We start from the raw sequence: 25,176 nt of genomic DNA, 5'->3' as shown, positions 1-25,176 counted from the left end.
TGTTCAATGAGCATCTTAGCTCTGCCTCTAAATTTATGTCAGTAAGCCGAGATCGGTATCTAGACTTGACAAAATCTAGCGTAGAAAATGTTGACTCACACACTCCGGTGGATCCAAGCATGGAAAATAATTTTGAAATTGCTATCTTTAAATTTAGGCCTGGCATGGCCTAGCGCGTAAGGCGTGCGACTCGTAATCCGAGGGTCGCGGGTTCGTGCCCGCGTCGCGCCAAACATACTCGCCCTCCCAGCCGTGGGGGCGTTATAATGTGACGATCAATCCCACTATTCGTTGGTACAATAGTAGCCCAAGAGTTGGCGGTGGGTGGTGATGACTAGCTGCCTTCCCTCTAGTCTTACACTGCTAAATTAGGGACGGCTCGGTGCAGTGGGCTAACAACCTACTCACTAAAATACTTGTTGAAGAATCCGCAAGCAATTGCGGCCCTATGTTCCTAGATGGAATCTAATGGTGATAACTAACTATCTTTAAATTTGGAAGACTCTCATTTATCAAAATAGAGAGCCACATCTCTCTGATAGCACATTTTTATTTACCTTTTATTTTGCATCTCGTCTTCAAATCTACACTTATCCAAAGACAAAAAGATGTAATTTCCTTACTGAAATTTTCTAAGTCAAATTGAAATATTCAAATACCAATTTCAAATTTTTAAATTCGGAGAAACGTGATTCAAACTAGATTTTTGATCTAGTTTACACAGAGATCATCTTTAGCATCAGAGAAATCACAGACCTTATTATTTTCTCGAAAACTATTCAACTTTGCAAAATATGTCAAATCATTCTTTTGTAGTTGTGACGCAAGGAGATTTAGCTTTAATTGAAATTCTTGAATAAACTATGATTGCTTGCTAATTATTTTACCTCTTCCCTGAAGCTTCGTATTCAAATTATTCAAGTGAGCCATCATGTCGCACAGAAAGTGCAAATCACACCGCCATGACAAAGTTTAAATTTCAGGAAAGTTTTAAATCTTACATTTTTCAATAAGATACTCTTTCATTTGAGAAAATAAAGAAGTAACTCGTTTCAAGACTTCTCTACTTAACCATCTTACATTTGCAAAATCAGTAAGGTCTTCAATAGTACAGTCACTGTTTTTCTTCAAAGACTCAAGAAGCTGTCGATGGATGAGAGAGTTTCCACTTGTAATATAATTCACAATTTTTACAACAATGTTCATCAGATTTTTCAATTCATCACTTTTAGACATCTGAGCAAATAAATTTTCCTGATGCGAAATACAATGGAAAGATGACAGCGTGGATTTCACATTATTTTCAGTTAAATGCTGCATCAAAAGAGAAATAAATCTCAATTTCGCCCTAGTCATGGAAGGAGCATCGTCTGTTGTGACAGAAACCAGTTTTTTTCAAAATTCAGATTGAATCTTTTGACATTTCAAGAAATTTTTCAAAAATGTTTTTCCACATGTTTGATCTCATAATCAACAAATGCCAAGCATTTCTTCCCTCACTTAAAGATCTGAAGTTATATATCGAACGAAAATATCAACTGTGTAGTGTCACTGACATCTGTTGACTTATCTAGTGCTAAAGAAAAATACAAACATTCTTGTAGTTGTTCAAGCAACTGATTTTCTATGTCTTTCACTAACTCTCGCATTCTGCGGACAGTTGTTCTTCGACTTAATTCCAAATTATTTACCTTTTGAAGAACATCATTTTTTATTTTTGAATCATAATTCTCCAACAGAGTTTAAATTATCACAATCAGTATTTCTTTTACTAGTTTAGCATCAGAAAATGATTTTTTTAGCTAGAATCCTAGCCACATTATAGCTAGCCAACGTAACTAGTTCTATTGATGATAAATATCTTTTTAGGCCTCCCTTTTGATCATGAAGTTGTGCTTTCAGACAGCTAATTTCATTCAACTGGAAATTTTACATCAAATTCGTTGTGAAAATTTCTAAGGTTGTTTATTATTTCTAAAAACTTTGTTACACAAAAGACACACTGGCTTATTATTTGATTCAATCACTGCAAATTTAAACTCCCAACTTTCATTAAATTCTAGTTTCATGTTTTACCAGTCACACACCATTCTCTTTTCGGCAGTAGTACCAGAAACAATTAAATTGTCTTTATTTTCTGAGTGTTCACCATCGTCTGAATTCTTTTGTTTTCGAATTATCCACTTATCAATATTATGGGATTAAAAACAAAATATATTTAAATACTTGAAAGTGCACATTGAAACTATGTTTGCAAGCGCATGCAAAACAACACACACTCGATAACAAACATCTAAACCAGACTGACGTTACAAAATGGGCGGAGTCTGTGGCAGTGATGTCGCGACATTAGCGATGACGTGAGGCACTGCAGTTGCTGATTGCCAAATTTACGATAAGAAATAAATGATGGGAAAAGTTGATTCCTAAACTCTAACTGGTCACAGTTGTTCTATCCAGTGGCCATGGAGTTGCCTACCTCTGATGTATTGGAATGTTCAGCAACAACCGATACCTCCTCTCTCGCATTCGCCACTGCAAAGAAGACACGAAAACGTTTTAATATTTCACTACGTACATTTCTGATGTTTATTATGTTTCTTTTTTTGAACCTCATATTTTAAAAATATTTTGGCCCGCTCAGTGGCTCAGCGGTATGTCTACGGACTTACAACGCTGAAAACAGGGTTTTGATACCCGTGGTGGGCAGAGCACAGATAGCCCATTGTGTAGCTTTGTGCTTAATTCAAAACAACAACAACAACATATTATGATGTAAGTCTGAAAACGAAAAAACTACTGTACCATCTTGACCATCTTGAAATAAGAACGTTAATGATTATAATCTTTTTTCATACTGGAGGTCTATAATAAATAGTTTGACTCTCTAGCAGATTGTAAATTAAACTTCAAGCTCAACATTGGTAGACCAGATTACTTTATAAGAGCGTTAGTATTTTATATTGGCATGTATAATCACATCTTTTTGGAATTGTTAATAAAATTCCTGTAAAATTATACAAGCAATGAGCCCCCCAGTGACTGAGCGGTATGTCTGCGGACTTACAATGTTAAAAACCGGGTTTCGATATCCGTGGTGGGCAGAGCACAGATAGCCCATTGTGTAGCTTTGTGCTTAATAATAAAAAAAAATATACAAGCAATGAATTTACCCTGAACGTTATTATTATTAAAATATACTCAACTTTAAGTTTCATCTGTAAAGCTACTTTTGGCGTTTAATAACTCACTCTGTACACTATCATCCTCTTATAAAAAACAGTTACTATTTTAAGAGCTTAAGGTTGCTGGAGAACCAGTTGAGTCAATATACCTGGTTTGAAATTCGTAATGAGTTCATTAGGAGGAAAATAGGTGTGTTTAGGGGGGCTTTATATGAGTAGCCCAGCATGATTTTAACTATTGATTTATTTACTGATTTTGGGTCGTGTGATATAGTGGCTAGTGCGCTTAGACTGGGAAACAGAAGGTTCATGGCTTACTCATTATCAATTTTTAGACCTTAGGTGTGCGGAAGTATAACAATGGTTATATTCTACTATTTGGTCAGATAAGTATATCTCAGGAGCTAGTGATTAGTGCTGTTGATTGGTTACCTTATTTTTGATATAACAGTTCAAAATTAAGACTGGTTAGCGTAAATCGGTTCGTGTAAATTTGGAATTTTAATGTATTCTTTTCACTCAAAATCTGTTTAAGATTAGTAAAGAAAGTTTTGTTAAAATTATTTTCAGTTTCATTTTGATATAGTAACAAAAAAAATTACTGATGTATCGGTCACGCTTTAGCAGCATAGGCTTAGATATACCATGACAAATGATATATCATAAGTAATTGTTACAAATAGAGTTTCGATCGATGTTTTGCGTGTTGCGTCATGGCTTTAATACTATTATATATTTTCTTATTTTGAAACCATATAAAGCTGTTATTATTATGTAATGTATACCTCACCAGTATAATAGCTAAACAGCATACTAGCAGATGCTCTTTGAAACAATTCAATGAGAAATTTCCTGAAGAAATAACGAGCAAATAAGAAATGTGCACACACTCAATGTCTTGGAACAAGGCGTACGTGCAATATGATAGTCTAGTTGGCTGTTTACAACCTTATTTTATTATTTCATGAGTTATTTCAATAAGAAAAATTACAGTGAGTTTGTTTTTATACAAAGGAGACTGTCTGCAATGATTGTTTGTTCGTTTTGAATTTCGCGCAAAGATACATGACGACTATCTGCGCTAGCCATCCCTAGTTCAGCAGAACACTAGAGGGAAGGCAGCTAATCATCACCGCCCACCGTCAACTCTTGGGCTACTCTTTAACCAATGAATATTGGGATTAACCGTACATTATAACGCCCTTACGGCTGAAAGGGCAAGTATGTTTGGTGTGACGGAAATTTGAACCCCCAACCCTTAGAATACGAGCGAGCACCCTAATCATCTTGCCATACCGGGCCGTCTGCAATTTACTATGGGCAGAACTATTTGGGTTTCGATGCAATGGGTGAATGTGGAGAATTTTTCCGTTCAATGCCACCGTTACTTGTCATTTTGCTGAGCACCAGAAAACTACTACTGTGAGCAGTATCAAATGATAGTTATCATTTGTATAAGAAATACAAAGGGAAGATATTGAAAGAAGAGTATTCGACATGCTCCCATAAAGTCTGTTATTTGTTATTAAACAAAGCTACGCAAAAAACTATCTGTGCTTTACCCACCATGAGTATCGAAACCCAGTTTCTAGCGATATAAGTCAGCAGACATGTCGTTATGCCACTGGAGGAGCTAAAATTATGCATGTATATAATATCGACATGGAAAATGTATATATTATTGTTTATTGTTATTAAGCAGAAAGATGCACAAAGAACTTACCCATTACTAGCATCGAAACCCGGTTTCTAGCACTATATGTCCGCAAACATACCGCTGTGCCACTGAGGGAGCAAATACACACACAAACACACATATATATAATGAAATAAATGATTAACTTAAATACTATTAATTACATTGATTGTTAAAGGCGATTAAACTCAACACTATAAAACAATAATGAACTTAATATAGAACAAGCATAAGAAATTTTAGCAAAAATTCATTGTTAATCCCAGTGACGGCTTATATTAACAATGGATTTTGATAGAACTTATATATATATAAACGGAACAACAATAAATATATACTCAAACACGTTCCTCTCCTTATGCGTTTTATTTCCGTTCAAGCTTCTGTCTTCAAATTATTTCTTTCAATCAGTCAACAGAGGAGGTCTCGTTATTTTTGTGAAATTCTCACAAAAAATTGACAGTTTTGTTCTTAAGTTGTTTTCTCAAGTCGACCGTTCAACACGTACAAAGACTGATGGATCGATGTTGATGTGGATAAGAAAGTTTAGTAATTATAAAAAAAAGAATAATTTTTGTAATGCAGTCTTGAAGAGAAGCATTTTTACCATTCAGGATATATGGAGCGTGACAGACAAATATTTGGCTATTATATATATATATATATATACATGTTATTAGTATTCTTCTTTTGTGATTTCATTCATTCTACATTAACAGAGTACCTGGCGTTTCTCGGATGAAAATGGCTTTAAATGTTCTGAGTTGTTTTGATTAAATCAACCATATGAATCGTGATATTTTGCCAAAAAATCAAACTGATTTCTTTAGCTAACTAAATAATTTTTATTAAAATCAATAAAAACAACAACGTGCGAAAAAAAAAGAAAATTTGCTGAAGTTATGTTAATCATAGCAAAACCCGTTCCATTGTTCCTGCTTTTTGCATGTGCTTTGTATGATATTTCAAGTTACCAAAGCAAAATCCCCTATATTTTGGTGTCCTGCTTTCTGCTGTATAGTCAAGCTTCGTTCGCAGTGTATTATTTTCGTAGCAACGCAACGTAAATTAAAATTTGCAAATACCAAACGTTTTTGTAAGGTCATCGTATAGCTGATTCTTGCGAGTAGACGGAAGCAAAGCAAAAGATGCGACTGAAGCAAATCTATTTAGTTGAGGAAATGTGCGCGCATGTTCGAAAAAAAGCACCAACTTTATCTGTTAAGGTTAATAAGAGATTAGACATTTAAGTGTAGAAGAAAGGAAGAAAATGAACAAAGAGATAGGGGAAAAGGAAAAAGAGAATCAGCAAATAAAGTTTCTATGAAGTTTTTAATTCGTTTTAACACATAATTAATCATGGATAGAATGATTACGAGAAATCCTCACACATAGAAAAAATGTAAATAATAAGCCTTTTAATCACACATTGCCAAACAAAAAGTCGAACCCTTTCAATTTGAGACCAATTGGCAGGGAATCTCGAACTGTGCTACTCGTATCACTGGTGGTACACAGGGGCTAATGTTGGTGGTATGTGAAAAAATGAATATACAAATTATTAGATGATTTAATGCAGCTGCGATAAGAACGTTTCCTATAAAGACGTGTTAATGTGGGTGCTTGGTTTGTATTTTTTAAATATATTATATAGTGATTTATTTTTGGTGTTAGAATGTATATTGTTCTGTTTAACTACAATGAGGTCTGTTGTGGTTATCAATTGTAGGTTATTTTCTTCACCCAGATAATACTGAATTTATTAAGTTACCGATTATTATTATATATATATTTTTAAGAAAATTTATGACAAAATAATTTGTTTAAGAGTTATTTTAATAGATTTAAATGATCTGCTCAAATATTGCATTTTTATTTACTATTCAATGAATTTAACTTAAATGTTGAAACTACATTTTTATTCACTAATCTTACACAACACATATCTATTACGATTACGGAATTCGATTTATTACACTATGATTTTTTAATAATAAATATCTTTTTAGACTATATGTTCCAAATTAAAATCTCCAATCAGTTTGAAATGTCGTCTTCTTATAAAGTTTAGGATTTCATCGCCGCCAACCCTGAGTTTGAAAGTTGCGGTTCCCGCCTCGTTTTGGTTCCCTGTCAGAATCCTGCCGTTCTGCTGTTTTCTTGACCAATCTGTCAAGGAATGATAAGTAGTTGACAGTGTCTTCGATTGGTCCTTGTCTCATTGTCCACTCATTTGGTATTTCATGCTCAAAGGTTACGGATGGTTGGTCTGCTACCTGGAAACCATGGTCGTAGTTTAGAAAAGAGGTTCTATCTTCTGGTCTTTTAACCAAAGCGAGATGTTGGAAACCTCTAGGGTAAGCATCTATTTCGTGGAAACAACTGAAGATAGTCGCCATGGCGACTAGTACAGTGAACTTGATCAATTGGGACATCGACTTAGATCTTGAATGAGTCTCACCACCTTTAGATTCTTAAGGAGAAACACATACTGATGTTATATTGTCCTGTTCGAAGTAAGTTTGTCTGAGACTATTACATTAAAAATGTTCCAAAAACAAAAACCGTATAATATTGCTACAACACGAAATATTATATAATATGTCAATAAAACAAATCTTTGTTGGTAAATGTAAAGCTGCCTTTGACTATCTAGGCTGTACCTATCGTGGACATCGAACCCCGATTTGTATCGTTAAAAGCTCCTGAACTTAGCAGTCTGGGTGGCAGAGACAAATTTATTTCAATCACTTTTGAATAGATTTCGTTTGTCAATTATAATGTGACTGGTAAATTCCTTTCTTTTATAAATGTTCTGCAAGGAGTTATAACATTCAGGTTTGTATGAAAGCCTCCTAAGTTAAAAGTAAGGGGGTTACGAATTTTACCAAGTTAAAATCGCTGCAAATTTTCATTTTCAGATCAAGTAAGTTATCAATTTTTAAAGATAGGAATTTACTTATCAGTATTAATCAGAAAGGTGATGCAGTTCATCTACCGTTTCGAAAATGCATATTAATTCGCTAACTGAACGTTAAAGATAGAACATCTTTATATATTATTAGACGACTACGTTTTACAAACTACCCTCCTTATACTCATAATTTTATTTCATTTGAAATATTCAACTTAGAACAATTCTGTCACTACTATTTAAAGTTTAACAAGATAATTTAATAGACGAAAAGTATTAACTCTAACTCTAGTTGTAAAAAGGAACAAAAAAAAAAGAAACATTAATTTTATGCAAACTGTAAGACACAGTTGTTTATCAGAACCTTGTAATTAACTCGGGAAGTCAGTCTACTCTTGTACATGAACCAATTTTAACCAATAATGTAAAATAGTTTCGAACTTCATGAAAACCTAACATGACATTAGTCCAACCTGTAAGTAAGGTGTGCTGCTGTCCAGTGAAGTCTTCCTGTGTTTCCTCTGGGCTGTTCTCTGTCAATGTTAGTTGAAATCCGCTTTTATTGATAAACAAGATGACGTCACGAAGCGTGGGTTTACCTGTCGCCCTATTCCTCACCATTAAGATGAAAAGCCCTGACAATGTCGCTTTAGGATTGGTTGTCTGCTACAAACTGGCTCTTTGAACAGCTTACCGCACTGTTTGCAGAACACGGCTGATAAAAGAAGTAAAAACCAAAGCACTGAGCAAGGTAAATACCAAATTATCGTATCTTATGTTTCGTAGCTGCTCACTAATGTAAAATATATCTTTATTATAAGTTACGGTAGCTCAACTATTCTCATAGAACTTGGAGTTAGATTTCCACTTCCTACTTAAAAAAAGTTATCATATAAGAAGAAGAAACAAACAGCTTAAACTTCTTATTGTTTCTCGGAAATCTATAGACATTCGTCACAAATATTCGGGGTTCGATTCTCTGTGATGAACAGAAGAGATAATTCACTGTGGCTTTGCTCTAAAACAATCAAGTATTACCCGTGTGTAAAACATGGCTCACCCAAAAAAGAACTGTTATCAACATTTTTTTGCCCTTCAGAATATAATATATTTAGAAGTACACGACTGACGAATATTCACTTGTTTTTTTTATTCTATTCTGATTTGAGACAACAATGACTAATTTCGAGTGTTTTTTTAACAATAGTAAATACACAGTCCAACATTTGTACACAATATATAGAAAACTCATGTTGAATATATTTGAATTTATTTTAAATTTGTTAAAGACAAGAAATCACAAGTGTAGTTCCTCCAATGGCTCAGTGGTAAGGTTGAGGATGTATAACGTTAAAAACTGCATTTCAACAGCCGCTATTGGCAAGGTATTAATAGCCTATTGCGTAGTTTTGTGCTCAAAAACAAACAAACAAATCAAATGTACAACTACAAAAGCACAGTTCAAATGCTTTTTAGATATAATATAAGATGCTTAATATAATTGAAAAATCAAAGTAGTTTGAATAAAATAACTTAAAAACTATTGTTATACAGTGTTTCAACTGCTCAGTTTGAATTACATGATTTAAACATCATATACTGATTTTACGGGGTTATTCGTACAATGGTTACACATGTGTTACCTGCAGGTAGTCTATAAAATGTATTAGTTCTAAAGATTTTAGAACTGACTCCAGCGAGATTTGATTCCATATAAACTAAAAATACTTCACAAGAAGCTATTAACAATTCAGAGGTTTACTACCGTCTAGAAAATATTTTAACTGAATAGTGTAAAATAGAGGTAAGAGGCAAACATTTCGAAGTGAAAACAGTCTTATATGATTCAAGCTATTGAATAGAAGTATACACAAGCGTATTCATTTTTTGATAAAAGAACGTAACTAACATTGTGTTGTTATAGAAACAAATAGTCTGAGAGAAGATAAAAGTTTACACAAACGTACTCTGTAAAAAGTTTTAAAACTTGTTAACTGGTTTACTGCATCCGGACATTACATTTAAATTTAAATTTTTGTATTTTAAAGCTACATTACAGTGAGAAAGAAATTACATTATTGGAAACAATTGTTATCTCGATCAACTGAAGTTTTATAAAAACAAGTTTTTTTTTTTAGCTCAAAACTATGCAATGGATTATCTGCGTTTTGTCCTCCGCGGGGAATCAGTTCTCGAATTTTAGTATAGTAAGTCAGTAAACTAATCGCTAACCCACCATGGGTTCTTTTTTGTCTTAAACTGTTTGATATAATCACACGTAGTTTCGTAAATTGCTTTATTCGATTTGTAAATTATTGATTTAAACTTTTCTCAACTTGAAGATAATTTTGACAGCTCATTTTCAGTGAAATATTAAATATTTTAGAAAACAGCATGTGTTAAATGTTTTACTTTAAATGAGAATTTCTACGTCAAGAAACATTTCCAGCTTAGAAAGTTTTTACTTAATTGAAAGAACTTCGATATAAACTTGCCTTATAACAAAAGAGTAAATAAACTTAATAAAAACAACTGAACCTGAACAAAAGAAACTTTAAATTGAAATAATATAATTATATCGAAACGGATGGATCCAGTTTTGTTATATGCGTGGTTTCCAAAATGAATGTCCCTCGTAACACAAAGGTACATCTATGGACTTACAGCGCTAAAAACCATGTTTCGATATCCCTAGTGAGCAGAATATAAATAGCCCATTGTGCAGCTTTGTGCTCAATTTCAAAGAAATCCAAAAAGAAAAAAATACGAGTCTAAATATCCAAAACGATTTGTCATAAAAGACAGCCAGTGTGTTTGTTTTCCTCATAGCAAAGCCACATCACGCTATGTTCTGTGTCCAGCGAAAGGAGTCGAACTCCTAATTTTAGAGTTGTAATTCCGAAAACTTCCCACTTATCAGCGGAGGGTGGTGGTGGTATGACATTCAGATATAAGCTATTTTTAATTGAAGTTTACATATAATTGTTTTCTGCAAAATAATACTTTGATTTGATAATAGTTAAAGAGTGTTAAAAGCAATCAATTTAAATTTGTGTTTTAACAAGGAATATGTTATAACATCATATGTCTGTCAAAAGTTATTATCTTGTGTGATAATGTAAGTTTTACTGATGATAAAACAGTTCATACTCTACTTAAAGCCATTTAGTGGATTATAGGAATTTGCCACCAACTTCAGGTTTACTTTATTATATTTACTATGGATTCAGAACTAGTACTCAATCTGTGGAATATTGTTGGCTATTGTTATGAGTGAAAATATTTAGATATATCAACATCCTAACAGACTGATAATGTTTTACACATATAAAAAAGCTAGACTTCTTTTCTTTAATATTTGAAATGTATACATCACAATATAAGATATATTAATGAAAAAATACAAGATTTTTCTCGTTTATTCATTTAAGAATTTCGAAATTGGAAAGATCACTGCTTAGAAAAACTACTACTTTTTGCACATTATTTCGATTTTATTCTTTTTATCTATAAGAAACAAAAACTAAGAGGTACTTAAATGTACCTTAAGATTAATTTGAAATTATTCATTTTGAAGTTAAACATAAGTGTGTTTGATTGTTTTGTTGTAGTCATAGAAACTATCTTTCTTAGATGAAATAGTTTCATGTACATTAATGAAGATTACTTTCCTCATGAGTAAATCTTCGGTTTCCTTTTTGTTGTTTTATTTTTATGAATTTCGCGCAAAGCTACACGAGGGCTATCTGAGCTAGCCGTCCCTAATTTAGCAGTGTAAGACTAGACGGAAAGCAGCTAGTCATCACCACCCACCGCCAACTCTTGGGTTATTCTTTTACCAACAAATAGTGAGACTGACCGTCACATTATAACGCCCCCACAGCTGAAAGGGCGAGCATGTTTGGAGTGACGGGGATTCGAACCCACGACCCTTGGATTACGAGTCAAGCGCTCTAACCACCTAGCGATACCGGGCCGGTAAGTTTTCGTATTTACAGCACTAGTGTCAGAGGTTTGCTATCTCTCTGTGGACACAGCAGATATCCTGATGTGGCTTTGCTATAAAAACACACAAATGAAGATAGATTAGTTTAAATGCAGTCACGAATATCGTTTTATTATTTATTCTACAATACGTTTATGAATAATATGTTTTTCTTCCAGTGTAATACCATTTAAAATCCTGATCATCTCATGTGTGCGACTAAACTAAATCTATCATTAAATTAAGTGATTCTCTTTCCTGAGAAATCTACAGTTACGTCTAACAGTTGATGTAATATTTACCGTATATTACAACTGTTGGTAACCTAGTTCTCTGTGACTTACGTGCTTATCTCATGTTTACACGAATTTTATAGGACTTAGTTACGAAAACATTAAACGCTAACAGAAACTGCCTTTATTTATTCATTCAAATGCCGTTACTACAATCTATTACCCAGATTTATTATGGGCCTGATTTATAGATAAATAGAAATTGCGTGGTACTACGTTTTATGTCTTCTAGACTGGCAAACCTTAGTCTATTCTAACTGTTTAAAGCTGCTCGTAAACAATTATCTGTTCGACGAGATTATTTTAATTATTAAAGTGATGCAAATTATTGTTAAAAGCACACTGTTCGTTGTGTAAGTGTTGTGGAACGGAATCGCCATGACTGCATTAATTCGTTCAGTACACGCTAACGTGTATGTCGCAGGCCTACCAGTGAAAAATAGCAATTTCTTGTCATTAAGTGTATTTAATCGCTCGTCATGTGTTCGTGAGGACGTGATTTTGCAATTAGTATTTAGGATTTCATGTGTGGTTGGTAATACGTAACATTTAGTTTTATCAACATTTTAATTAACATCATTTAACAACTTCAGGTTTCCCGTAATTGTTGCCTGGAATGGAGACATTGTAATTTTGCACGAACTGTTTTCTGTTGCTGATACTGCACATACATGTGGCTGGTTCGAATACGTAAATTTCTCATTAACTGGAACTACCTGCTTGCATTATTACTATAACTACCAAGCAATCAGAAATGTCTAAGCGTAAGACGCATTTTATGGAGATTGGCTTCGAAACATATATTGTTATATTGCAATGTTTGACGTATGATTTTCTTATTTCTCTGATAATGTATTAGTTCTTGCACTTTAATTTTTTTCATATATAAAATCAATACACCTATATCGTATCTTATAGAAAGTTCTCACCAATTGTATAGTTAGTTGGTGTTAGAAATACGTTTTAAAAGTATCTGAGTCTGAAAGTTGTTTTTGATACCAAGATTTCGACGTTTATTAAACACCCCCATCTTCAACATGAACTTGGGTTCGAAACTCTTTAGCAATTCCAGGCTGGTTTGTAGTACTGGTTGAACATCTGTACGATCAGAATGAAGATGAATGTGCCTAGTTTTTGTTACAACATTTAGCATATTTAGCATATGGTATTTGCCTAAAGGTGAGCTAAAAGTAAAGTTTATAACGAGATAAACACACGTTAATATTAAAATCTTCTGGAACTATACACATGATACCAAGCAGTTAACATTTTTGCAATCTCTTGTCAAGTTAATTCAATATAGTCTATTTGTAACGGTATTTTGGTTGAAGAACTCAAGCTATTGTGAAAACATTTATTTCTTCGAAAACAGGTTTTGAGTACATTGGTTGATAATGTTATTTAAAGATTTGTTGAAACCTAATTATATATAACTTAAACTAGTGTTTGTAAGATATTTATATGTTTGTTTATGTAACTTGCGATGCATACAAAAAGGTTTCGGTTTAATTTTAAAACTTGTTTCAAATTGTGGCAAACCTGAATTGGTCAAACTATGATAAAGAAATTAGGCTGTATGGCATAAAAATGGTCATTGTTTCCCTGGATTAGGGACGTTACATTACTATGTTTACAAAGTAATGTAATCTCAGGATTATCTTCCTTTGTACATTTTAAACCTAAACAAATATTAGAGGAACTCTTGACAAAATGTCCCTCTTCTTCTTGAACAAATTTAAAACATTCAACGTGAAATAAGGGCTAAAAAGATTACATCTGTACCTGATATTCACTCCACAGTCAGTTTATATATAGTGAAAATTTCTGTTTTTCTTAAATTGAACAAATGTAAAGAAATAAAGGAGAATTTAGAGAGAAAATATCTGTGTGTCTCAGAAATGTCGTGAAAAATATAAATAAAATTCCTGATAATTTAAGACTTGCACTCGACTTTATCATATAGTCTTTTGCTTCAAAAATGTGAAGAAACACGAACGACAATGAACCAGTTGTCAGAGAGTATAACACCAAATCGTTGTTTAGCTTTGACCTGCAGTGTATAACATACCAATAAATCAGATGCAACTGAGTTGTATTTTGATTAGTCTGTTCGTTGTACATTCACGAGGTTGTATCAGAAAGATTGCTTTTCCTGGTGACAAATTATGCTTGTTTTTTGAAGTAAAAATCTACAGTTAGTTCTCTGAAACTGATAAAGACCCTAAAATGACGCCAGCGATTTTTATATTTTGATAAAGCGAATGTTGAGCTGAGTACCATTGTTCGTTTTTCTTAAGATACATGTGGTTAGGTACATTATTTAAGCCTCACCACCTCGTTATAGACATGCTGACAATTCCATTCATCTTGGAAATACCACTACAGAGTATTTTCCATTGACAAAGGTTCGGTCGTAAGGATATTATGTTCAAAGAATACTCCTCCTTTCTGCTTAGTTTCTATGATCTATATAATGTATGAGGACCACAGAGTTCTAGCACCCGTTTCAACAATCCGATTGCACAGAAATCCGTAGAATCTACATTTTGACCGGCATTTTTTTTATATAGAGTAGCATGAATACCTGTTTCATTCTCCAGCTGTTTGAGGTATGCACATGTTGAACGCATATATCTTGGAAACAATTCGTGTACACGTGATTTGTGTCACTTTTTCATACGAAAATCCTTTATTGTGTTACGTGAACCTGACGATGACCGAAGGAGGTCGAAACGTTGTTCCCTCCTCTACATAAAAATTTTCTCAACCCAAACCAGCCGTTTTTACATATATATTTTTTTCTACAAGTGGGTTTTCTTGTCATCACTGATTAATGTCATATTGTAGTTTTCATACACCATGTTTTAGTAAGTACCCGTAAAATGTAAAATTAAACATTCCTGCCTGTATTTTCTTTGTAGTTAAGCATGACTGGCTCTCTGTGCTCTGCCTACCACGGGTATGGAAACCCAGCTTCTAACGTCGCAAGTCCGCAGCCATTCCACTGTGTCACTAGGGGGCGTGCTTTCCTTTAGCAACTGTTTTATTTACTGGTAACGTATACTCAGTTTAATGAGTTTAAAAAGTTAAAAATATTGTTGCTAAGGGGTCACCGTCTAGAAAGTTTCGTTACTCGAGGATTTAACACGAATAAACGAACAGAAGCAAACAAAAGCAGCCCTTACTCGGGATAACAGCGGTAAGCCTTAGGACTAATAACACTAAAAATTGAACGCGATTTCTGCGGTGGGCAGGGCACAAACATCCTGTTGTGCATTTTTGCGGTTAACAACAAACAAACAAAGAAAGACAAAAAATACCACAAAAGATCAACAGTTATTCCTTCTTTAGGTATCTGAATTAACATTAATATCATTCAATAACACTGATAGTAGATGAAGGCGGTTTATTTATGTTTTATAGTTGTAAAATAATCTGAGTCAGCAACCTATAACTTTACAGATGAATACTTACCACTAAGAAATCCAACTGCTTAGAGAAATGTTTTTTTTTATCCCCTTGTGACATAATTCGTTCAATGTGTAACAATAAATACATTTTCTTGTCATTTGACTTGTTTTAATGAACTGGAATGTCGTCTTTCAAGGTTCTCATTAGTGAAGTTTTACTGAAAGAGAGAAATAGAATCTATAAATCTTACTGATCGTTTTCTCTGTCTTTGAAGCAGAATTAAAGTGCATGAGGAGTTTATAGCTTTCTAAGCGTGAATATGGTACACTTTTCAGTATCATACGTATGATTGTGAGTCACGCAACACGATGGGTTGTCCATAATGTGCACACCGCAGTAATTAAACTCAACATTTTAGTATTATAAGCTCTCAAGCTTACTGTTCAGCCATCGTTGCCATATGCGTTTGATGTTGTTCGACTCTTGGACTATTTAAGAATCAATGTTGTTATTTTTATATAATTTGATGATATCCTTTAATTATAGATGTGAATTTATAAAAATTAGTATGATAAAAATAAATACCTTTTTTACATACAATAAGGCATGGCAAGGTAGTTAAGTCACTTGACTCATAATCCGAGGGTCGCGGGTTCGAATCCCCGTCATACAAAACATGCTCGCCCTTTCAACCGTAAGGGTGTTATAATGTTACGGTCAATCCCACTATTTGTTGGCACAAAAGCGGCCCAAGAGTTGGCGGTGGGTGTTGATGACTAGCTGTCCTCTCTCTAGTCTTATACTGCTAAATTAGGGGCGGCTAGCGCACATAGCCCTCGTGCAGCTTTGCACGAAATTCCAAACAAAGCATACAATAAACGCATTTGTTTGTTGAACGAAATAGTTAGGGACAAGACTTGTATTCTACAGACAAAACAGTACATTTTAAAATTATTCATATGACATATAATCACATTACGCACACATAAACGTAGTAAATTTCTATTAATATTTTTATGCGGAATGTTTTAATGTAGAATCCTTAATCTGACTTTGTTTTAACCAAGAAGTGTAGAATCCTTAATCTGATTTTGGAAAGTGATACATTGTATAAGATGTGACTTTGATACAAATATAGACATAAGATAAAACTAATGATTTTATCGATTACATAGATCCATAATGAAGAAATATTCTGTGTAGTCAGTTTTTTAATTCTCTGAGTAATACGACTCAGTGTTAAAAGTCCTGCTTTCGTTGTAGAAAGCTGTAAAATGAAAGAGCTAATTATAAGAAAGTTCAAAGTTTTTTGTTCAACAATAAGTAATAATTAGAGAGTTACACTTTGCATTAGGTATTGAATAGTTCAAAGAAAAAATATTTGAGCAAAATATGAAATTAAATTATCAAAATTAAGTTGAGCTAAAGATAATTTACTATTTAGCGTAATATAGTCTGAGACTCTTATTGGGAGATTTCTAGTAGTAAAAAGCTAATTTGAACATTCAAAACCGACTTAGAAAAGTCCCGCCAGTGGATTAGCGGTAAGTTTCAGACTTACAACGCTAAAATCTAGGGTTCTGTTTCCTGTAGTTAACAAAGCACAGATAACCGACTGTGTAGCTCGTTTTTCGCTGAAATAAACAAACAGTTATTACAGTAAAATATTTGATTTGTGTCCATATCAATGTTTCTAAGGTTAGTTATGCAATGTAGTTTAACTGAGAAATAAAAGCGTGATGAAGTCAAATGCAAAACGTGTATAAATCAGAACATGACTCTAGATTACATCATGTAAATTAGATAGAGTAAAAACACGTTCAAGGTTTCAGTGAATTAAATAATCTTCTCTGTGTGTAAATAATACTTTGATTTCAGTATTTTAATCGATTTTAAAGTTTAAGTGAAAATAGGCTTCGTAATTTTACGCTCGTAAATAACTAGTTAAATTTATTTGCTATAACTAATTGCTATAACTAATAAAAATTCCATTAAAATATAAAAGTCGTAATTAATTGATTTAATTTCCTTGGTCTAAAGATATTTTCACGACCTAAGCCACATTAATCAGTAAGAAGGAAATGATGTTAATATACGTCAGCGAAATAAGGAAGTGCCTAATATGTCCAGCCGGTCTGATACACCTTGGCATTCTGCGAAAGGCCTCGTCGGCATAGGATATGGTGGAAAATATGATTAAAACATTGCTATATATTTTTCTTTGCTTTTGCTTATAAGTCCTTAGAATTTCCTTAAGAAAAACTATGACTGATTTAAGTTACATGATTCACAAAATGTAAAAATATTACCATACAATTATGATCAATCTTATAAATGTAAAAATGGAGGGTAAAGTTTTAACGACTTTTAGATTTTTTAAATTCCATGATAACAGTACGTTATATTTCTATATTATCAAATAATTTCCTTACTTGTTGGGGTTTTATTTCCAAATTAATTTATTAATTTAGTTTTTATTTTTGCCGAAAGAGACTTGTGATTATTAACCTATAGACATCATCTGTAAATATTTGCTAAGTGAGTTACATGGTCAATTGTAACGTATTTGTGTCTCACTTGGTAACTTTGGGTACATTATTATATTTGGTTTACTATTGGTTTAGTGGAAAATTAAATTACATAACTAGAATATGAAATATCTACATTACTTCATCCTGATCTTTGTTATATGGCGATTTTAAAACAGAGCAAACTGTTAAAAGTGTTTAAACATATATAACACAGGTGGTCACTACTACGCCTGGAAGATAAATATCACTTGAACCTTTTCAGCTATCGCTATAAAGGTTTGGGTTGGTGTTGTTAAGGCTGACATCTACCGGAAATTCTCTTCCATTAGTGACGTCTCAACGTACTTGAGTAGAAACTCCTCATGTACGAGTGGGAGAAACGACATTTACAATGATAGTAAGGTGTTGTTGTGGACAACATGGAGACATTTCAACACCTGACATCTGGACGCATGAAGTCTGAGAATACTTACTGTACGGATATGATAATTGAAAACTATTCTGTTTGTCTGATAAAGTTTTCCAGTACACAACACTTAACATATTACAAACTTTACAAGGTCCATACAACATTTTTCACATCCCTCTTAATTTGCACATCAAAATTCGAAATAAAAGTGTGTAATAATGAAGATGAAAGCAGTTGACAAAACATAAAACATTTTATTTCACAAGTTTAAACCTTAAGGAATAACTTATTCCATCATCAGCGAAATTTGAAAATCGTGCTGTAAAGATGATTATAACAACAATTATAATATAACATAATCACTAGTTTATTTAATTATTAGGAAAAGTGGTAGGTTAATGGATGAAACAAGGTTTATATGTATTACACAGCAGCTGATTCACGTGTGAAAAGTTAAAAATTTCAGGTCTAAAGAGTTTTGTGAATCATTATGTGTCGGGCGGTCTTTAGACCTAAACTTGTTCTAAGTTTTCCCACGTCACTCAGCTGCTGTGTAATACATAATCATTGTTTCATCCATCAATTTACTGCTTTTCATAATAATTAAATAAAGGAATGATTAAATTATATTATAATTATAGTAATAGTTATCTTTACAACACGATTTTTATATTTTGATGATGATGAAATAAGATATTTTGAAACATTCAAACTTGTAAATAAAATGTTTTATGTTTTGTCAACTGCCTTCATCTTATTTATTAAACTTCGGTTTCCCCATCATGAAAAGTGTATAGAAATAGCAACTCATTTTTAACTGCAATTAATTAATTTTGTAACAACTTTTAGGCCTGGTAGTTTTCCAATATTACTGGCTTTCAGCGTTTACACTGCATTTTTAAATTTTATGTTATAATAATAAACAGCGTCTTAGAATACTTTGCTCCTTAACTCATAAACTCTGGTATTATCCAAAAGCTTATTGGGAAGAGACTTGTATTGACGTTGGAACATTTTTTTTAGTAGTAGAAGGTGTTGAAAACCATTCAACAAAATTGAAACCCCCCCTCTATATGACAGGAACCACATAGGCGCAGTACACCAATATGTTAAACCAATAGGTGCTTTTGCACCTTTAGCGCACCCATAATTGTGGTTCTTCCCGAATTGTGGAAAAAAACAAAACAAATGCTATGTTTACATATTCTTAATTTCGAGTCACAAAACACAAGAAATTTTTATTGGAAAATAATATCTGCAGTTAACTTGCTTTTATAACAACATTTAGGCCTATTGAGTTTTCAACATTTTCCTATTTGTCGATGTTTAAACTGCAATTGCTTATATTAAAAGACTAGAAAGTCAATTGTTCATGTGTCACTTTCTATTTATACAATATTTCTACATTAAGGTTAAATAGAAGTTTCTTATTGAGCTTCATTTAAGTTGGATCTATGAACATACTTTGTCATTTAGACTATTTTTACTGAGAATTTTTTTTATCAAATTTTACGTTTTTTAATATTTAAAGTTAACTCTCATTTATCTAATTTCTAACTTAAACAGTTTCAAAGCAAAATAGACCTATGATTCGCTAATTTTGCTTCGGAAAAGTACTATATGTAATTTTGCTTTGATTATTGCTTTAACAAGTTTAAAGTTATTTTTGTAGGATATATTTTATATTGTTAATTCCAACTTGCATCTTACTTTATACTAGTAGAAATCAATTTGTAGTTCTTACAGATCATTAAAAATAGTAGGTAGAAGAACTAGCTTTTGTGAAAGTTTCAAGTCTGTTGAATACATGGCTCAAATTTTTGATTCGAAAACAACAATGAAATATGGCAAAACAAAACAAAAATCAACAATAATAAAGTAACAAACTCTTTTTAACTTTTTAATGACGTAAGGCTCTAAGGCGATATTCTAGGTAGGTAATTGAGACTGTCGTCGCTAAAATCTTGCTATTCATTCTTAAAATGCATCCAAGGCTCTGATGTCTTCAATAAAGATTTTATATTATGTAATTTTTAAAGGCTGTGTCATCTAGTTTTTATTAACAATTGACAAAAGGCTGTCTACAATTTGATTTAATCATATATGCTAATTAATATTGACCTAATCTCCGATTGAATTAGCGGCAGTTTTTCGGATTTACCACGCTAAAACCTGGTTTTATCTTCCTACGCCTGGAGACTAGAAAGAGAAAGCCAAATGCTTAAACCAATAACTTGCTGTAACCACCTGATAGCAGGTATAATGTGACCTAAAACATATTTCGAATATTTGTATCGTATACCACATTTGAAGTTTTTAAATATAACTATTCATTTTTTAAGCTTGAAAAAAAAAATGTTGCCATTACATTCAAGCTTAAGGACGCATCTCAAACATGTACGTAAAAATGGTGACATAACATACGGTGCCCAGAAGTGCTCACACGAAAGGCAAGTTTAAAATCCACGACATTTTGCAGCATTGTGAACCACGCGCTGAATGGTTGAAATGAACCTATAAAGAGGGTTGTATAACGTTCACGTAAAGTCAAATAATAAAGAGGAACTACACATAAAGGAAAGTCTGTTGATTAGTAGACTTCAACCGAGGTTAAACGAACAGAAAAATGCTCTTATTTTACTTCTTTAAGCGTTTATACTTTTGTAATACAGTAAAATAAATTGTTCACCTATAGATGAACTATGTTGTTGTATGAACGTTCAATGTATAAACAGATAGTTTTTTTTCAAAGTATAAATGAATTACGTAACTTATGTCACCATATTATCCATAGGTTGAAATGAGATGTGTCTTTAAGCTTGAATGTGGATTATAATATGTTTATAAAGATAATTGTTTGTTTGTTTTGGAATTTCGCACAAAGCTACTCGAGGGCTATCTGTGCTAGCCGTCCCTAATTTAGCTGTGTAAGACTAGAGGGAAGGCAGCTAGTCATCACCACCCACCGCCAACTCTTGGGCTACTCTTTAAGCAACGAATAGTGGGATTGACCGTAACATTATAACGCCCCCACGGCTGAAAGGGCGAGCATGTTTGGCGCGACCGGGATGCGAACCCGCGACCCTCAGATTACGAGTCGCACGCCTTAACACGCTTGGCCATGCCGGACCATTTATAAAGATAAATAAAAACATATTATATATTTTTTTCAATTTGAAGATTGAATACCGATGTTTAAAACTTTAAATGTTGTATACGAAAATAAATGTTCTGAATGTTATTCAGTTTAATTGCACCTACCGCTAGGTGGTTACAAACTTGCTTAAAATAATTTACGAATTATTACTTAAATTAGTTTACGGTAAGTCATACTTGGACGATTTAAATAAATTAACTGCTCGAAAGATAGAGCTGCTTTATGTTTTATTTGTCTATACTTATAAAAGTAAAAGAAAAAAAAAAGTTTCTTTATCCGCGAATTATTCCGTGGTCTTTGGACCAATCTCAACCAAACTAGGTATGATGTTGTAGTGGACCAAGAGTCATGCCATAGAATGATTACAACCTGACTAAACAAACCTCAGGGTATGTCCATAGTAAAGTTAAGCTAATGACTCCATAGTCTTGAAGTAATTTTTATTCCTAAATATTTTTATTTTAACTTTTTCATTAAAAGTGCCACATATTTACATTTTTACAATAACAACAACAAAAAAGATAACCAAAGTACAAGGTCAGACCTTTAAAGTGACAAAGTTACATCTGAAAATCCAGTACTTTTCATACGACCAGTTTTATGTTGAGTGTTGCAGAGTAGATTCACTAAAAAATATCTTTATTCTGGCACAGGAAGGAGAAACAGCTTTTAATGTGCCTTTATAAGAAGCACTTAGAATATAAAAAAAAAAAGAAACTGTAAAGAGGGATCAGTAAAACTGATAAGGTAAAGGAAAGTGAAATAATTATAACAGTATTTTTGTAATGTGAAATAAAGTAATTGTAGAGTACACTATGTGTGAAATAAATTATATGTATAAATTCAAATTCTTCATTTAATTTATTAGTTCAAACCCTACATTCAATCCTTATGTACCTGGACGTAGGACGGGTTATTGAGCTTGCATAATATGTTTTTGAATTCGCTTGTATTTGCCTCGAAATCTTCATAAGAGGTTTTAGTGCCTATTATATCTAAGTCCATTTTTAATTTATAAAAAAGATATTCTTTAGTAAATGTCTTTATATGTAAAATTCGTTGTAAGTTGTTGTTTTTCAGATCTTTTAATATGTTATTTATCACCTGATTATGTTTATGAAATGTAATAATGTGATCAGATATTTCCGCTTATCTCCAAAGACTATTAACAGCATGAACTTAGAGGATGATCTATCACTTTGTTTGATTCAGAAACACAGTATTATGATTTGATATTGGATTTAATATACACCTAAATATAGGTAGACTTAGCTCAGTAGATAATGACATTTTGTTCCGACAGATAGCGATAGCTTACGGCTTGTTATTTATCTAAAGAATAAATCTGAACAAAACTTGGTTCAATGGACGACAATTGCCTGTTGTAGATACACAAATGTAGAGAACGACGTTTTGAGAGTCTTCCGCCCTTATGATGAAAGACGAAAGTGTTTCAAAGCTTTCTCTGTCTAAACAATCTATGAAATTAAACAATCTTAGTTTAGAATGTAACATATTTAGTATTTCTGCTTTTTAACATTTGTTAATTTCATTTCTGCTGTTTTATTTGTTAGTTATCTTATAATTTTATGCACATACAGTCATGTGAAAAAGTTAGCACACCCTATGAAAGCCTGTGTATTTTTATGCACATACAGTCATATAACATTTTCGGGAACGAAAAATTGCTTTTTTATATAATATATGAAAATTGTTTTCTCTAATTTATTTCTTTACACAAAGCCTACTTTAATGTGTACCGTATAACTTATCATGTGTATAATAATTATTTATATGTTCAATTAACATTTCTTAGCACATGTACTTTGTGCCATAAAAGGTCAAACCAACCAACCGACCAACCATTCTTAGCACATGTAGCTTAGAATGTTTAAAGTATTCAGAAAGAATTAATGCTATACACAAGTCAGACTCACATGCAGAATGTTAGAAAGTTGGTTTTCAATTTGTGAGATAAAAAACCAACATGTAAGATATGTCTGTGAGCATCCTCTCCCACAGATAATTTGTAAATATAGGTGCTATGAGATTAAATCTGGGAGTAATTTTGTGTGAAATATTGCTTAAATATTTGCGTGGCTCTTAACATAAAATTTACAAACATGCAATAAAAAGTCAACAAATCATAATTCTGTTGTAATGCTGCATGTGGAGATAAACTTACATTAACATAAATGTATATGTTTTATTATAGTAAAGTACCGTACTATCTATTTCCAGAGTAGTTATTAACTGTTAAATTGCATTACTAACAAATAAATAAACGATTCTGACATCACAAAAAATTAGAGTTCGGCTCAATTCCCTCGCCCCCCCCCCTTCCCCGTAGACGTACGTGCTAGTAGGAAAAGAGATCGGGTTCATTACTTTTCTGTAGCAGGATTTATATTTTATTTTGAGATATAACTTTTAACACTGTTCTTTATTTACATTTTATGTTAAACCGTAAAAAGTACATATTTTATCTTTAGAAATTGTCAAGGGTATATACATCGACATTTAGCGCCATCTGTTGAGTTAAACTGGGTTGGAAATATATTTAAGTACTTGCATGATATTTACCATTTAAAAAAAAAATGTGCATGTATTTATTATTGGAATATTTAAAGCGGATACCAAAAGACCAATTAAGTATGCTAAAGAAATATTATGAATATAGTCCGAGCCGTCTAGTCATTAGTACCGCTGAAGTGATCAGGTATGAAGGTAATAGATGAAAAAATTATTTTAGAAAATTTGCTTTGTTACACTGGAAATGTCAGCGAAACGTATTATCAGTATATATGCACATAATATAGCGTAGCTGATACTTTGAATGGTCGAATTTTTGCTTAGGAATTCGGTAGCGTGGTTTCTCGACATGTAAATTATTTGGAATCCTTGTAGATCCCTATTATTAAGTACTATTGTAATACGTTATATGCTAATTTTACAACGCCAGGAATTGTGAAATTTATCGTAGGCGACTGGTAAACATCCCCCCCCCACACATATATATATATTACTTCACAAAATCCTCAGTGTCACAACGGTATGTCATCGGACTTACAACGCTAGAAACCGGGGTTTCAATACCCGTGATGAAGAGAGCACAGATAACCCAGTGTGTAGCTTTGTATTCAATTCTAAAAACAAACAAACTTTACAAAAGTTTAGCAATAAATAAATTATTTGTGTTTTTCCTTTCATGATAAACATGGATGAAATAAGTAGTTCTTAAAATTGTGCTCTTTCGTATCTATTTGTACCTGTGAAAATTTTAGTTGAATATGCCATCTGATACTGAATATATAATACAAGTTTCTCATTTTACTGCTATGTAAAAAACATTAGGTATTGTTATTTATACTTTCTTTGTTTGACGTTTATTTACAATGGGCTATCTGTGCTCTGCCCACCATGGGTATTGAAACCCGGTTTATAACGTTTAAGTCTGCAGACATGCTGCTTTGTCACTAGGGGTCAGTTATTCATACACGTTATTACAGTATTTATGTAGGATCTTTATAAAAGTTATGAATAGCAATAGCGCAATAATTTGTTTTCCTTTTAATCGAAAACTTCAGAGAGAGCT

The 25,176-nt window shown here is 32.7% G+C and overlaps 1 protein-coding gene across 1 annotated transcript; it reads right to left on the bottom strand.

Annotated features, from left to right (window-relative positions):
* Positions 1–6,778: 6,778 nt before the first annotated feature.
* Positions 6,779–8,431, bottom strand: LOC143225553 (uncharacterized). The gene is made up of 2 exons (XM_076455209.1): positions 8,269–8,431; positions 6,779–7,354 (listed from the first exon to the last, which is right to left on the bottom strand). The coding sequence occupies exons 1-2, from the start codon at positions 8,414–8,416 to the stop codon at positions 6,957–6,959; spliced, it is 546 nt and encodes a 181-aa protein (XP_076311324.1). The 5' UTR covers positions 8,417–8,431; the 3' UTR covers positions 6,779–6,956.
* Positions 8,432–25,176: the final 16,745 nt, after the last annotated feature.

The sequence above is a fragment of the Tachypleus tridentatus genome, chromosome 9 (genome assembly GCF_004210375.1).
Source record: "Tachypleus tridentatus isolate NWPU-2018 chromosome 9, ASM421037v1, whole genome shotgun sequence".
Taxonomy (NCBI): Eukaryota; Metazoa; Arthropoda; class Merostomata; order Xiphosura; family Limulidae; genus Tachypleus; species Tachypleus tridentatus.
Note: the sequence above shows the minus strand (reverse complement) of the source record. Positions and strands in the feature narration are given on the sequence as shown.